The sequence below is a fragment of the Salmo salar genome, chromosome ssa16 (genome assembly GCF_905237065.1).
Source record: "Salmo salar chromosome ssa16, Ssal_v3.1, whole genome shotgun sequence".
Taxonomy (NCBI): domain Eukaryota; kingdom Metazoa; phylum Chordata; class Actinopteri; order Salmoniformes; family Salmonidae; genus Salmo; species Salmo salar.
The window spans coordinates 51,082,927-51,096,394 of record NC_059457.1 but is presented as its reverse complement, the minus strand read 5'-3'; the positions used below and the strand labels follow the sequence as shown (position 1 = coordinate 51,096,394).

Here is a 13,468-nt window from a genome sequence, read left to right as displayed (position 1 = left end):
ACGCCGTGTTTAACGTCTATTTTTGTTTCCTTCGCTATTTGAGTCATCTCTCTCCGCATGTTGCTTTCAACACAGACCTAGCCCCGCCCTGTCACTCAAGGAGTGCATTTGTTGTTCCTCGACTATGAGACTTGCGTTCAGTCCGCATGGTCAATGTAGCACATGCAACAATGTTGATGACAACAATGCTGTTTTCACTTTGTTTCGTCATATAAATCCACTAGTGTTCTATAATTACACTATTAGTTTATGTTGCTTACATCTGCAAACAGCTAGTTTGTCTTTTCTTAGCAAGTTGGGCCTAAATCCTGTTAGCCGCTAATGCTGGTAGCTAGCTAATAAAATGTACTTAGTCAGAGCAAACATAATTAATTATACAGCCTGATAATACCAGTGATGGTGTAGACCTATATCAGCATGTTGTTTGTGCAACAGTACCTTCCACATCAAAAAGGAATACAAGAAGCATTAATATGTTAGCTACATTAAGTAGAAAACAGGCAATGTAGCCTAAGATTATAGGGTCCCTAGGAAACAATTAGCATTTGATTTTACCTTTATTTACCTAGACAAGTCAGTTAAGAATTAAGAACATATTCTTATTTTCAATGACAGCCTAGGAACAGTGGGTTAACTGCCTGTTCAGGGGCAGAACGACAGATTTGTACCTTATCAGCTCAGGGATTTGAACCTTTCAGTTACTAGTCCAAAGCTCTAACCACTACCCTGCCGATTGACAATAAGGTTTAGATTGTTTGCCCATATCGTGCAACCCTACATGGCAGTGTGGAAATTCTCAAATGAACGCAGAAAATGCAGAAATTTATGAAAATGCAAAAAAAATATTTTGGGTTGAATTGAACAGTATAAAACAATCAGAATGGAGAAAGACCTGTTGAAATCACTTAGAATGTATGTGTTGCAACCCTGAGGTCATGCACTATTTATAAAGCAAATTTAGAAAATGTTATAATTTAAAAACATAAAATATTGTCAAATACAATCAGACATTTTTTTTTAATAAATACCATGATATGATATTTTGCCCATATCGCCCAGCACTAGCGCTTACATAAACAATTCAGCGTATAAGAAAACGCAAATCAGCCCAGAGCTCCATCTGGGCTAAAGGTTAACCTTACTGCATGCCCTTGGTTACTTAAAACCCCAAACAGTGTTCAGACAAATTCTTCGGGGGTGAAAATTCCACAGGCTATGGTGAGAACTTGCGAAAAACCCAATTCTTGATGGGAAAACATGGAACGTGGAAATGTGGGTTAACCTCAGGGCCAAAGATGGGTAACAGCCCCGGTGGCAATCAGGAGTGGAAAAGCCCCATCTATTTATCTGAGGTCTAGGCGGAAGAAATCTATCTCACTGTTTGTTTTAACGATCAGGATGAGGGGAGAGAGGCTACATAAACTGCCAACACCACCCATCTGAGGACATACTCCAAAAGCATTTGGAAATGATGCCCGGGCTATGGAGGAATGCAGTCTTTGTGTAAACATGTAGGAGCTGATTGATCAGTTAGCTTGGCTTAGAGACTAGCAGTGGACCAAGAGGCTGAAAGTAGGGGGACCTCTGCTGGGCAGAAAGGGGATTACATAGGGGATACAGAAGGATACAGAAGGATACAGGGTTGCACAAGGCCTTACCTGAACATGATGAATCCAATGGACTCCACCGCTGCCCTTCTGACATCATCGTTCACGTCGCTTACCTGACAGGTAGAGAACAATGTATTAATAGCAGGGAAAAAAATACAGTAGGGCAAGGAGATAACAGCCACTTATAACCATTTTCCTGCCCAAACGCCAAACTCCCAATCTGCCTAGATATCAAAAGATTTGGGGAAAGCCTATACTTGTTCATAAAAAGCTCTTGTATCACAACATCTTTAGCTTGTGCAGGCTGCCATCTGTACGAATACCAACTCAACCATCTGCACCCAGTAACATTAATGAATCTATCAGGGCTTCCTGTACTACCAAGGAATTTATTTCATTATGACGATTAACATAAAAACACATTTTAATTTACTGTGAGGTATACTATCGTCTGTCATAACCATACTCCCAATTCCAATACTTCATATCTTGACTATCCCTACTCTGATTCCTGGTTGTCAGTGTTTTGCATGAGGAAGGAGGGTACTTACAGCCACATGCAGCAGACGTCTGATGGCCTTGTTGTTCCCGGAGCCGCAGTAGGCCATACCCACTGTGTACATTCCGGAGCGGCGCAAGATGGGGTCCTACAACACACACAGTGACAGAACACAGAGCCTTAGCTAAGAGACAAGAGTCTGCAGCAGTAGGGTTGCAAAATTCTGGTATTCCCGAAATCCCAGTTGGATGATTCCCATAAATCAGGAGGGAATAAGCAGGAAATCCAGAAACCTCCAAACAGGATTTCTGGAAAACCAGGGAATTTATTGAAAGTTCCCGGAATTTTGCAACCCTAGTAGGTAGTCATGGAAACAATGTATGGTCAACAAAAGGTATACCTCTTATTTGACAAATAACACATTTAAGTATGGGTACTGCATGTACCATTCATACAACGGTTCAGGACAGGTATTCATTGTCGCAGTAAATTGAAACTGATGACTACAGGCTGGAAAAAAGAACCCCAACAATAGGCAACAAGGTTAACAGTCATGGTTGCATAGCCAAGGAATGAAGGAATGAAGGTCAATATATTGGTACTAGGGGATGAGGTGAGTTTCCACACCTTACAACACATAGCGGAACCCATCCCCACGGCAGGCATAGCGGAGCGAGTGTGTGTGTGTTAGGGTTGTCCCTAACAAGCATGAATCAAAAGAAAACATGAAAAAAAAAAAACTTTTAAAAAACTCAATAATTGCGACTGCTCGACTAAAGAAATAGGTCAAACAGCCTATCGACCAAACAAAAAAATGTGGTCAGTCCTAGTACATGTGAATGCATTTCAAGTCCCATTGTTACCTTGTCCCTACAGAGGCTCTCGATGAGCGTGTCTGCCTCCTCCATGCGTCCGTACATCACCATGGCGATGCCCACGGCCAGCCCGCGCAGGATCTTCTCGTGCTGAGTCTCCTGGGCGTAGCCCACCATGTCCTCGATGGCCTGGGCCGACTTGGAGCCCAGCATGACGAGCCCCAGGGCAAGCCCCGCCGCCTCGCCTGGGAACAGAGGGTCAAAACATGAGCACCGCATGATGGCACCAAAGAAAAGTCCTTTCTAAATCTGAACAACTGGCAGCACAGTGTTGATTTTCTAACAAGTTGCTAGTATCACTGATCTCTTGTAAATTGCACAAGCAATGCAGTTTTTGTTGCAAGCATACTGTATATTAACAGATGCAAATATTTCAAGATGTTTTTCTGAATCCCCTACCAATGGGGATTTGACATCCCATGTTACACTCTAAGGGCTACAGAGATATACTGAACAAAAACGTAAAGTGTTGATCCCATGTTTCATGAGCTGAAATAAAAGACGCTTATTTTTCTCAAATTGTGTTTACATCCCTGTTAGTGAGCATTTCTCCTTTGCCAAGATTATCCATCCAACTGACAGGTGTGGCATATCAAGAAGTTGATTAAAACAGCATGATCATTACACCTTGTGCTGGGGACAATAAAAGGCCACTTTAAAATGTGCAGTTGTGTCACACAACACAATGCCACAGATGTCTCCAGTTTTGAGGGAGCGTGCAATTGGCATGTTGACTGCAAGAATGTCCATCAGAGCTGTTGCCAGAGAACTTAATGCTCAAATCTCTACCATAAGCCGACTCCAACGTAGCTTTAGAGAATTTGGTAGTACGTCCAACTGGCCTCACAACCGCGACCATACGTATGGTGTCGTGTGGGCGAGCGGTTTGCTGAGGTCACAGTTGTGAACAGAGTGTCCCATGGTGGCGGTGGGGTTACGGTATGGGCAAGCATAATCTACGGACAACAAACACAATGGCATTTTATCGATGGAAATTTGAACGTATCGTCATGTCATTCATCTGCCACCATCATGTTTCAGCATGATAATGCACGGTCCCATGTTGCAAGGATCTGTACACAATTCCTGGAAGCTGAAAATGTCCCAGTTCTTCCATGTCCTGCATACTCAGACATGTCACTCATTGAGCATGTTTAGGATGCTCTGGATCAACGTGTACGACAGCATGTTCCAGTTCCCACCAATATCCAGCAACTTCACCCAGCCATTGAAGATGAGTGGGACAACATTCCACAATCAGCCTGATGATGAGCTACACGTGAAGGAGATTTGTCGCACTGCATGATCCCGACTGGTTTCCTGATCCACACCCCTACCATTACGTATCTGTGACCAACAGATGCCTATCTGTACTCCCAGTCATGTGAAATCCATAGATTAGGGCCTACTGAATTTATTTCAATTTACTGATTTCCTTATAGGAAATGTAACTCAGTAAAACCTTTGAAAACGTTGCTTTTATATTTTTGTTCAGTGTATAATAGTTGGCTAAATTTGAACTCGACTAGCACCAAATGCCTCACTGTCTGTTCAGGGTCGTGTACCTGTGACTGCATCGTCCTGGTACAGGTTAGACTTGAGCAGATCGTACACATCTTGCCTGGCTGTACCCAAAGCAGCCAATCCCAGGCCCAGACCTCCCCCGTGACGGACAATCTGTGGGAGGAAACAAAGCAAACCAAAACGGCCATCACAGACACAAATAGAACTTTATATTCAACTCAAATGTGACATGATATCCCTCTGATGGGCTTCGTTGGAATAATCTCCGTATTGCTTAATGCATCAGCATGCTTCAGTTTGACTGGCGCCTAGCCGGAACGAGTGTTCGCTTACTCCCTTAAAAAAGACCTTCACTTGAAAAACTAGGAAAAAAAGTGCCAATCGTACTGTTTTTCCATCTTGAGATGCTGTAGCCAGTAGACACTTCCTCAAATAGTCCGAATTAATCAAAGATAACTCAAGAAATCAATTCAAGAAACTCAAGAAATTAATTTTCATGTTTTTGCCGAGGAGATCTTAGTCGCGCAATTGTACATCAAAAATGTTTGATTCAGTATTTCTCAATTTAAAAAAAATTATGCATGAAAACGTGTCAAATTGCTTATAATATAAGCACAAACTTTTCTGAACTGTTTCGGCTGGGTATCACGCAGATGCCTTTACACACACACATCCGATCAAATCTAAGTGACCAAAGGGGTGGGGGGAATATGGGTTGATTTGGAATTGATTAAAGGAAATGTGACGTGTCTGCATGTGGCCACTCACGTCGTTGCTGGCGTTCTTGAGCTGACTGAGCAGGTAGTCGATGATGTCCCCCCCGTGGTTGGCGTGGATTAGCCCGAGGGCATACAGGCCGCCTCCCTCCTGGTAGGCTGATCCGGGTGAGGTGTCTTTGGGCAGATAGGTGGCCATCAACTGCAGTGCCTCTTTCTCGTGACCCTGAAAATATGCAGATTATTCAGTGAAACTTTTTTTTTTATTAAAAAAAAATATATATATATAAAAAATCCGAAAACCAGAGATGTCGCAGATATCCATTTACGTTTTAAATCTTTTCCACTGAAGTTTACCTTGTGAATAACGCCAAGACTGGCTGTGGCTGTGAACTTGGCCCAGTTGGTGGCTCTTGCAAGCCACTCCAAGTTCTCTCTGTTGAAAGAATGAATAAAATCACATCACACAGCACTGGCCCTTTATATCCTCACACCAGGCTTCAGCCAAATACTATTTTGATTATTTAAATTACTTTCACAAACATTTCAAAGTAAATATTCAAATATTTTTGGAAGAAAATATAAGTAGTTGAATATTGGAATGTATTTGGAAATAAAATCGGAAAGTATAAGCATTTATTAGAAAATGTAATTTAATACAGAATACATAAAAATTCAAATAAGTACTCCGATGCATTTGAACCCAGGTCCTAGGAGTATTTGAAATAATGCATTTGGAAATAATAGTACCAGTAGGCTATTTATAGGAATTATTTGAAACACTTCCAGTAGAAGTAGTTGATTTCAGCCACATTATTTGAAAATACTCAGAAGCCAGGTCTGCCTCACACCAATAGAATATACCACATTACCACCATCACAACGAAATATAAATACACACACACACACACACACACACACACACATATATAAATACGACTTCCTGGAGGGTATGTTATGAAGTGTGCTGGCAAAAGCGAAAGTGATATTCTCTGGGTTTATGCTATAGCTGGTGATGTTATAGAATAGTGGCTATACCTGAGGAACTGGTCACTTGTGGTCCCCGTATGCATGAAGGAGTTGGCTATGACCGTGGCTGTGTGGCAAACTGAATTTCGGACAGCATCCTGAATTAGGTAGACAAAGCAACAAAATTGTTTTGCGAAAGCCTTTTTATAATGCAGTACATGTCATATGCCCATTTAACATCCAATACATAGTGGCATCATAATGGCATCCTTTATCTTTGTGTTCTTGATTTAACATCCAATACATAGCCTGTTTAATACTCATAATGGCATCCTTTACCTTTGTGTTCTTGAGAATCATTAGATCTGTGTTGTTGTTCCGGATGAGGAACTGCAGATGAAATTCGATGGCCATTTCACCACTGAGAATTTTGATCATCTTCGCGTTCTGGTCCTTAGGCTCATCCTTCTATGCAAGCAGAGGAAGGGAACAGCCATTATTATTGGTGACAAGAACAGCTATATAAAATTGACAACTTCTCTGCACGGCCATAAAGAAGCACCAAGTAGAGCTACTCACACTGTCTGCGGCTTTTCCTGCAGGGGAGCTGCTGGCCTTGTCGTCCGTCTCCATAGCATCACTGAGAAAAAAAAGAGAAAAAAAAACATATTGGCTAAATCAACTTTGTATCACTATAAGTTACCGGTGATGTGTCAAGATATACTGCTCAAAAAAATAAAGGGAACACTTAAACAACACATCCTAGATCTGAATGAAAGAAATAATATTATTAAATACTTTTTTCTTTACATAGTTGAATGTGCTGACAAATCACAAAAATAATCAATGGAAATCCAATTTATCAACCCATGGAGGTCTGGATTTGGAGTCACACTCAAAATGAAAGTGGAAAACCACACTACAGGCTGATCCAACTTTGATGTAATGTCCTTAAAACAAGTCAAAATGAGGCTCAGTAGTGTGTGTGGCCTCCACGTGCCTGTATGACCTCCCTACAACGCCTGGGCATGCTCCTGATGAGGTGGCGGATGGTCTCCTGAGGGATCTCCTCCCAGACCTGGACTAAAGCATCCGCCAACTCCTGGACAGTCTGTGGTGCAACGTGGCGTTGGTGGATGGAGCGAGACATGATGTCCCAGATGTGCTCAATTGGATTCAGGTCTGGGGAACGGGCGGGCCAATCCATAGCATCAATGCCTTCCTCTTGCAGGAACTGCTGACACACTCCAGCCACATGAGGTCTAGCATTGTCTTGCATTAGGAGGAACCCAGGGCCAACCGCACCAGCATATGGTCTCACAAGGGGTCTGAGGATCTCATCTCGGTACCAAATGGCAGTCAGGCTACTTCTGGCGAGCACATGGAGGGCTGTGCAGCCCCCCAAAGAAATGCCACCCCACACCATGACTGACCCACCGCCAAACCGATCATGCTGGAGGATGTTGCAGGCAGCAGAACGTTCTCCACGGCGTCTCCAGACTCTGTCACGTCTGTCAAGTGCTCAGTGTGAACCTGCTTTCATCTGTGAAGAGCACAGGGCGCCAGTGGCGAATTTGCCAATCTTGGTGTTCTCTGGCAAATGCCAAACGTCCTGCACAGTGTTGGGCTGTAAGCACAACCCCCACCTGTGGACGTCGGGCCCTCATACCACCCTCATGGAGTCTGTTTCTGACCGTTTGAGCAGACACATGCACATTTGTGGCCTGCTGGAGGTCATTTTGCAGGGCTCTGGCAGTGCTTCTCCTGCTCCTCCTTGCACAAAGGCGGAGGTAGCGGTCCTGCTGCTGGGTTGTTGCCCTCCTACGGCCTCCTCCACATCTCCTGATGTACTGGCCTGTCTCCTGGTAGCGCCTCCATGCTCTGGACACTACGCTGACAGACACAGCAAACCTTCTTGCCACAGCTCGCATTGATGTGGCACCCTGGATGAGCTGCACTACCTGAGCCACTTGTGTGGGTTGTAGACTCCGTCTCATGCTACCACTAGAGTGAAAGCACCGCCAGCATTCAAAAGTTACCAAAACATCAGCCAGGAAGCATAGGAACTGAGAAGTGGTCTGTGGTCCCCACCTGCAGAACCACTCCTTTATTGGGGGTGTCTTGCTAATTGCCTATAATTTCCACCTGTTGTCTATTCCATTTGCACAACAGCATGTGAAATTTATTGTCAATCAGTGTTGCTTCCTAAGTGGACAGTTTGATTTCACAGAAGTGTGATTGACTTGGAGTTACATTGTGTTGTTTAAGTGTTCCCTTTATTTTTTTGAGCAGTGCATTTCACCTACACCGATCTTACTACATTTCCTTCACATTTCCCCGTCATCTTTCCCTCTCCTCAACCTACCCCTCTCACCCTGTGACTACACCCTCATCCTCACGCACCTGTCTTTGTCTGGGATGGGCACTGTGCCTGTGTTGGTGGAGCCGGGCACGGCGGGGATGGGCGTGCCCACGGTGCGCAGGTTCTGGATGACGGAGGAGAGGAACTGCTGGCTGGCACTCTCATACAGGTCGAAGCAGATCTGGTAGGCCATCAGCAGGTTGTCTTCCTTCACCAGCTTCTCCAGGATGTCGCTCACCGCCTGTGGGTCGTCCAGGAAGATCAGGCACTGTGGAAGAGAAAGAGAAGGAGAGAGAGTTTGAGTGTGATGCATGGTGGTCAAGTGGTTCCTTCCTCGTATTAGTAAGATGGATTTATTTGATATTGTACACATTTGCATCTAAAAGCTGAATTGCAGTAATCAAAAAGAGATTCAGGTGGGGTGAGGGGGAATTAAGAGCAATAGTCTGTAGTCAGCCTCAAAGTGACTGCCTCTGCTGGTAACACGTGTGGGTTTGGGCACATGCAACCTGATGAAGATCCACCTCAGACGGAAACATTGTTACAATTGAGTTGAACAATATTTTGTGGATCTTTTCATTTCATTATGCAGAGTTTCTCACCCCCCCCAATAATAATGTGTGCAGGTGACTGTTTATTTTCAAAGTAATTTGCTATTGAATGACTATGTAATTCCACTGGATCAGGATGGCATTGTTTCAGATTGTGAAATCAGAGAACCATCGCACCACCAAACTGCAGGCAGCTGAATTGCTATTTTAAAATCAGAGCCCAATTTGAAGTGTGCTTTCTCCCTGTTACCTGGCAAACGTTGATGAAGTCAGGCTTCTCCAGATTCATGTAGAGCTTGACCAGCACTCGGAGGACCTCGTTGCGGAACTTCTTGTTCTGCATTAGTGACATGCAGACCTTCAGGCTGTAGGCCAGTAGGCCACTAACGTCATTCTGTACAAGACAAGAAGGAAGAGGGTTAGGATTTCAACATAAAATGCAAGTTGTTAATGAATGTTGTTTTAAACCACAACAAAAACGTTCCAATAAAATGTAGGCTAAACCAAAAGTCATGGATCTGTGGATTTTCATTAAGCTAATTTTTTATTTTTTTTATTACATTAAGTAGAAGTAGCGCCAAATTAGACAATCTGTGGAACCAAAACAGAACGTGTTCAGAAGACGACCAGGGAGCCACTGACCGATTCAAGGATAGTCTTCTCGAAAATGTCCAGGCGTCGTGTCTCTAAGGCAATGCCGATGGCCTGCTTGTACTTATGGTCGCCCAGGCAACGCAGGAACATCTTGTTGACGATGCCCTCCAGCCGGGGGTCGATGCTCTTCTTCTCCTCATCCTCAGGAAGCTCGGCATTCTCCACCCGCTGCTTGGTGTAGTGGTCAATGCATTTGGCTACGGGGAAAAGACCAGAGGTCATCAAAGAACTGCTGTATACCGCTGAGGAATAATCAATTGCCATGATTAGTGGCATCAGTGTGTTGATATCTAAATTAGCAAAAGTGGGTATACATAAATTTAACATTGTTGAGGTGACTATGTGTAATGTAACAAAAGGTAAGCCTATGGATCAGCATTAGAAGCCCTTGAGGTGATTATTAAGATGGTATACTTGGGGATACCAAAACATGCAGTTGTGACATCACTCACCAATAATGGTCTCCACATATTCAGTGTCGTCTGTGACATTGAAAAGGTCTCCTGCACCCAGAGCGTAGTTCAACGACTCATCAAACGCCCCGAGGTGGTAGAACACTTTGGAAGCCACCAAGGCAGCAAATGCCCTGCTCCTAAATGTCTCATCTTCATACAGGACCTCACTGTGAGGAGAGAACAAATATTTCCCCTTGAGTAATTTCTTTATTCTAATTAAATATGCACTACTCAGAAATCGCTCCGCCATTTGCTGGTTACTTAAACTAAATAGTTTGCCTAATTTCAGTTTGTGACAAACTAAGTTAGCTATAGTGTAGAGAATCAATGTATCATCTAAATCACTGTGAAAAATATTTTACATAAGCAAAAATATTGTTGTTTCAGCTGTTTGAAGCTGGTGTACAAAATCTAAAGTTAAAATAAACAAAAACAGAACGTTAAGTGAATTTGGTCAGGTTGCCCAAAAAGTGACATATTGCCAATTTAAACTGAACATGGAAATATTTGTGGCTTTTTCTCCCTTATTTAAAAACGTACATTTTGTCAACGGATCCCGATATCTCTGCCCAGAAGTCATTGACAATGGAGTTCAGCTTGTGCAGAGCAAACTCCTACAAGCCAAAAAAATATAAAAAATGTTAAGACACTTCACACAAACAATAGTCAAGAATAATCATTGCCAAGTCAATAGCAATGTTAGTGGTCACCAAACCTGGTCCAGGAGAGCTAGTGTCCAGCACTAACGACTGCTTCCACTAACTAGCTACTTATGATGGTCTTTAATGTTATTGTACAAGGCTTCTCGTCTTCTCTAGGTCCAGGGTTGGTGACCATTGGTGTATTCTCACTGGATAACAAGCTTAAGTTTATGATACCTTGAGTTGGGGCTCCTCCTCATCCAGCAGTGAGATGATTCCAGCTAAAAATCAAAGAATGTGTTGTCAGTTTCAACATCATGGATAAACCCTGATGTGCATCAGGGTTCACACACATTTGTATGTAACGTAGCTACTAGCTAGGTTAGACAGAAAACGTTAACGTTCGCCTTCTCATTTATGACTGTTATAGTAAAAAAAAAAGTTTCATGTGATGCCTAAACAGGTCAAACTCGAAAGGGAAAAGGGGATATCTAGTCAGTTGTATAACTGAAAATGTGTCTTCCACATTTAACCCAACCCCTCGGAATCAGATAGGGCCTTAATCGACACATTTCAATTTAATAACTGACTACGTATCCCCCTTTCCCTTCCGAGTTTGACCAGGCGCAGATTTAAAACGTTGTCGACTCGGGGATTCGATCCAGCTATCTTTCGGTTACTGGCCCGACACTGCTACTAGGAGCAGGAATGGCTAGGAATCCTAGCCGCCGGGCTACATGCCGCCCGTTTGACCGGGCTTCGAAAATATTACATTATAAACTAGCTAACTACGTTAGTTTCCCAGGGCACAGCTAGGTAACGTCAGCAGCTAACCAACGCGGTCGGTAAATTCCTAGCTAATGTTAGCTAGCCATTTGGCTAACGTCATTGTCCAACGACTAACGTTAATGGCGACTATAGACATGAAACAATATGATAGGAATAAAGGTGTTATCCAGCCACCTAGGTAACTAGCTTTCATTTATTAAACGTTCAGTAGCTAAATTAGCTAACTGTGAATTTTAAAAGTCTGTAAACTGGGTAGATAGCTAGTTAGCTAGCCAGTTAGCTATGTGACTCAGCTAAATCAATGGATGCTAGCTTGCTACCGTTAGCAATCTTTTCCAAAACGCTGACATTTGCTAGTATGTTACTGCTTACCGGCAGACGTTATCATGGTTGGTTCTTTATTCTCCGCCTCTTAACTCCACGAACCCAGGTTATACCGTTTCAGTTAGTGGCAATGCAATTATAAAACATCAACACCTTGAAAGTACAGTAGATGTGTCAGTTGTCCACAACAGCGGGACACTTGTCTGTTGAAAAATATTTTTGGTTCAACAATGAAAGCCCCCTTTCCCAAAACCCATAGTTAAGTATACCTAGATAGTGCCTGATGAAAATACAGCTCGTCGTCATTGTCAATTATTTAATCTCATCCTGATTCTTGGACAGGGGTAGGAAAAGTGTTGACTAAAATCATTGTAATGGGCTGTATATTTTTTATTCTTAGCTAGAATATTTAAAACATAATTTCGGTATATTTTTATCCACAAACCGGCTTCTATTCTGCCAGTCTCGAATGAATCAGTTATTTTACCTGTCATACACATGTTGTTTTTCTGCCCCCTAGCGCCCCTTACAGAAAAATATTACAGCTTCTTGCCTTGGTAAATTGCGCTGTTAAGACACTGATGCCCTTTGCAACCGTGTACCTATGTGAGAGTGGATTCTCGGCCCTCACTAGCATGAAAACTAACTACAGGCAAACTGTGTGGAAAATGGTTTAAGACTGAGACTCTCTCCAATACAACCCAACATTGCAGAGTTATGGGCATCCTTTCAAGCACACCCTTCTCATTAACCTGTGGTGAGTTATTCACCATTTTTGATGAACAATAAGGTTTTATATGTAAGGTGGCTAATTAAAGAGCAAAATTATTGATTATTATTATATTATTATTTGTACCTTGGTCCTATAAGAGCTCTTTGTCACTTCCCACGAGCCAGGTTATGACAAAAACTCACTCATTCTTATGTTAAATAAATGTATCGTATAGTGTGTGTGTGTGGCAGGCTTACAATGATGGCAAAAAACAACATTTGAGAGTGCGCTGACCCTAGTGCCAGAGGAGGTACGCAGCTGGAGGTTGAATGTTTGAAAGGGTACGGGACAGTAAAAAGTTTGGGAACCACTGCTAATGGAATCCAGACAGAACAAAACCCTGCCCTCAAACATTTACATTAAAAGGTTCAAAGTTATGGGCAAAGACACAAAACATCCACATCAAATTAAATATTTTTCTTGATAAAATAACATGGAAAGCAACCACTTTTTACACAGTATTAATTTACCATTCGTATAAACCATTTAATATAAATGTACATTACTGTATTGTACATATGCTGGTCATCTAGGTTTGGTACCTGTATACTTTCCATCAACATGAAGAAAAACAATGCACAATACAGTAATTGAGTAGGCCTACATTGAGACATCAAGTGGTTTGTGATGACGTGACCTGATAATGTGGCTCAGTTGGCAGAGCATGGCATTTGCAATGCTAAAGTTGTAGGTTCAATCCCCACGGGGGACCAGTCTGAAAATGTAC

General features: G+C 42.7%; 1 protein-coding gene across 3 annotated transcripts in view; it reads right to left on the bottom strand.

Moving 5' to 3' along the window:
- Nucleotides 1–12,298, bottom strand: part of psmd1 (proteasome 26S subunit, non-ATPase 1) — a 59,042-nt gene extending 46,744 nt beyond the window's left edge. For 2 of the 3 annotated variants that reach the window (XM_014149758.2, XM_014149760.2), the window contains exons 1-16: nucleotides 12,018–12,298; nucleotides 11,094–11,137; nucleotides 10,756–10,829; nucleotides 10,213–10,382; nucleotides 9,749–9,957; nucleotides 9,357–9,500; nucleotides 8,597–8,823; nucleotides 6,773–6,833; nucleotides 6,533–6,661; nucleotides 6,263–6,351; nucleotides 5,582–5,660; nucleotides 5,277–5,450; nucleotides 4,550–4,661; nucleotides 2,973–3,169; nucleotides 2,162–2,257; nucleotides 1,659–1,723 (exon numbers count right to left, since the gene is read on the bottom strand). In XM_014149758.2, the coding sequence (XP_014005233.1) occupies nucleotides 1,659–1,723; nucleotides 2,162–2,257; nucleotides 2,973–3,169; nucleotides 4,550–4,661; nucleotides 5,277–5,450; nucleotides 5,582–5,660; nucleotides 6,263–6,351; nucleotides 6,533–6,661; nucleotides 6,773–6,833; nucleotides 8,597–8,823; nucleotides 9,357–9,500; nucleotides 9,749–9,957; nucleotides 10,213–10,382; nucleotides 10,756–10,829; nucleotides 11,094–11,137; nucleotides 12,018–12,033 (1,886 nt within the window). In that variant the 5' untranslated portion in view covers nucleotides 12,034–12,298. The remainder of the gene's footprint in view (nucleotides 1–1,658; nucleotides 1,724–2,161; nucleotides 2,258–2,972; nucleotides 3,170–4,549; nucleotides 4,662–5,276; nucleotides 5,451–5,581; nucleotides 5,661–6,262; nucleotides 6,352–6,532; nucleotides 6,662–6,772; nucleotides 6,834–8,596; nucleotides 8,824–9,356; nucleotides 9,501–9,748; nucleotides 9,958–10,212; nucleotides 10,383–10,755; nucleotides 10,830–11,093; nucleotides 11,138–12,017) is intronic. The other variant, XM_014149759.2, reaches the window with a different exon arrangement.
- Nucleotides 12,299–13,468: the final 1,170 nt, after the last annotated feature.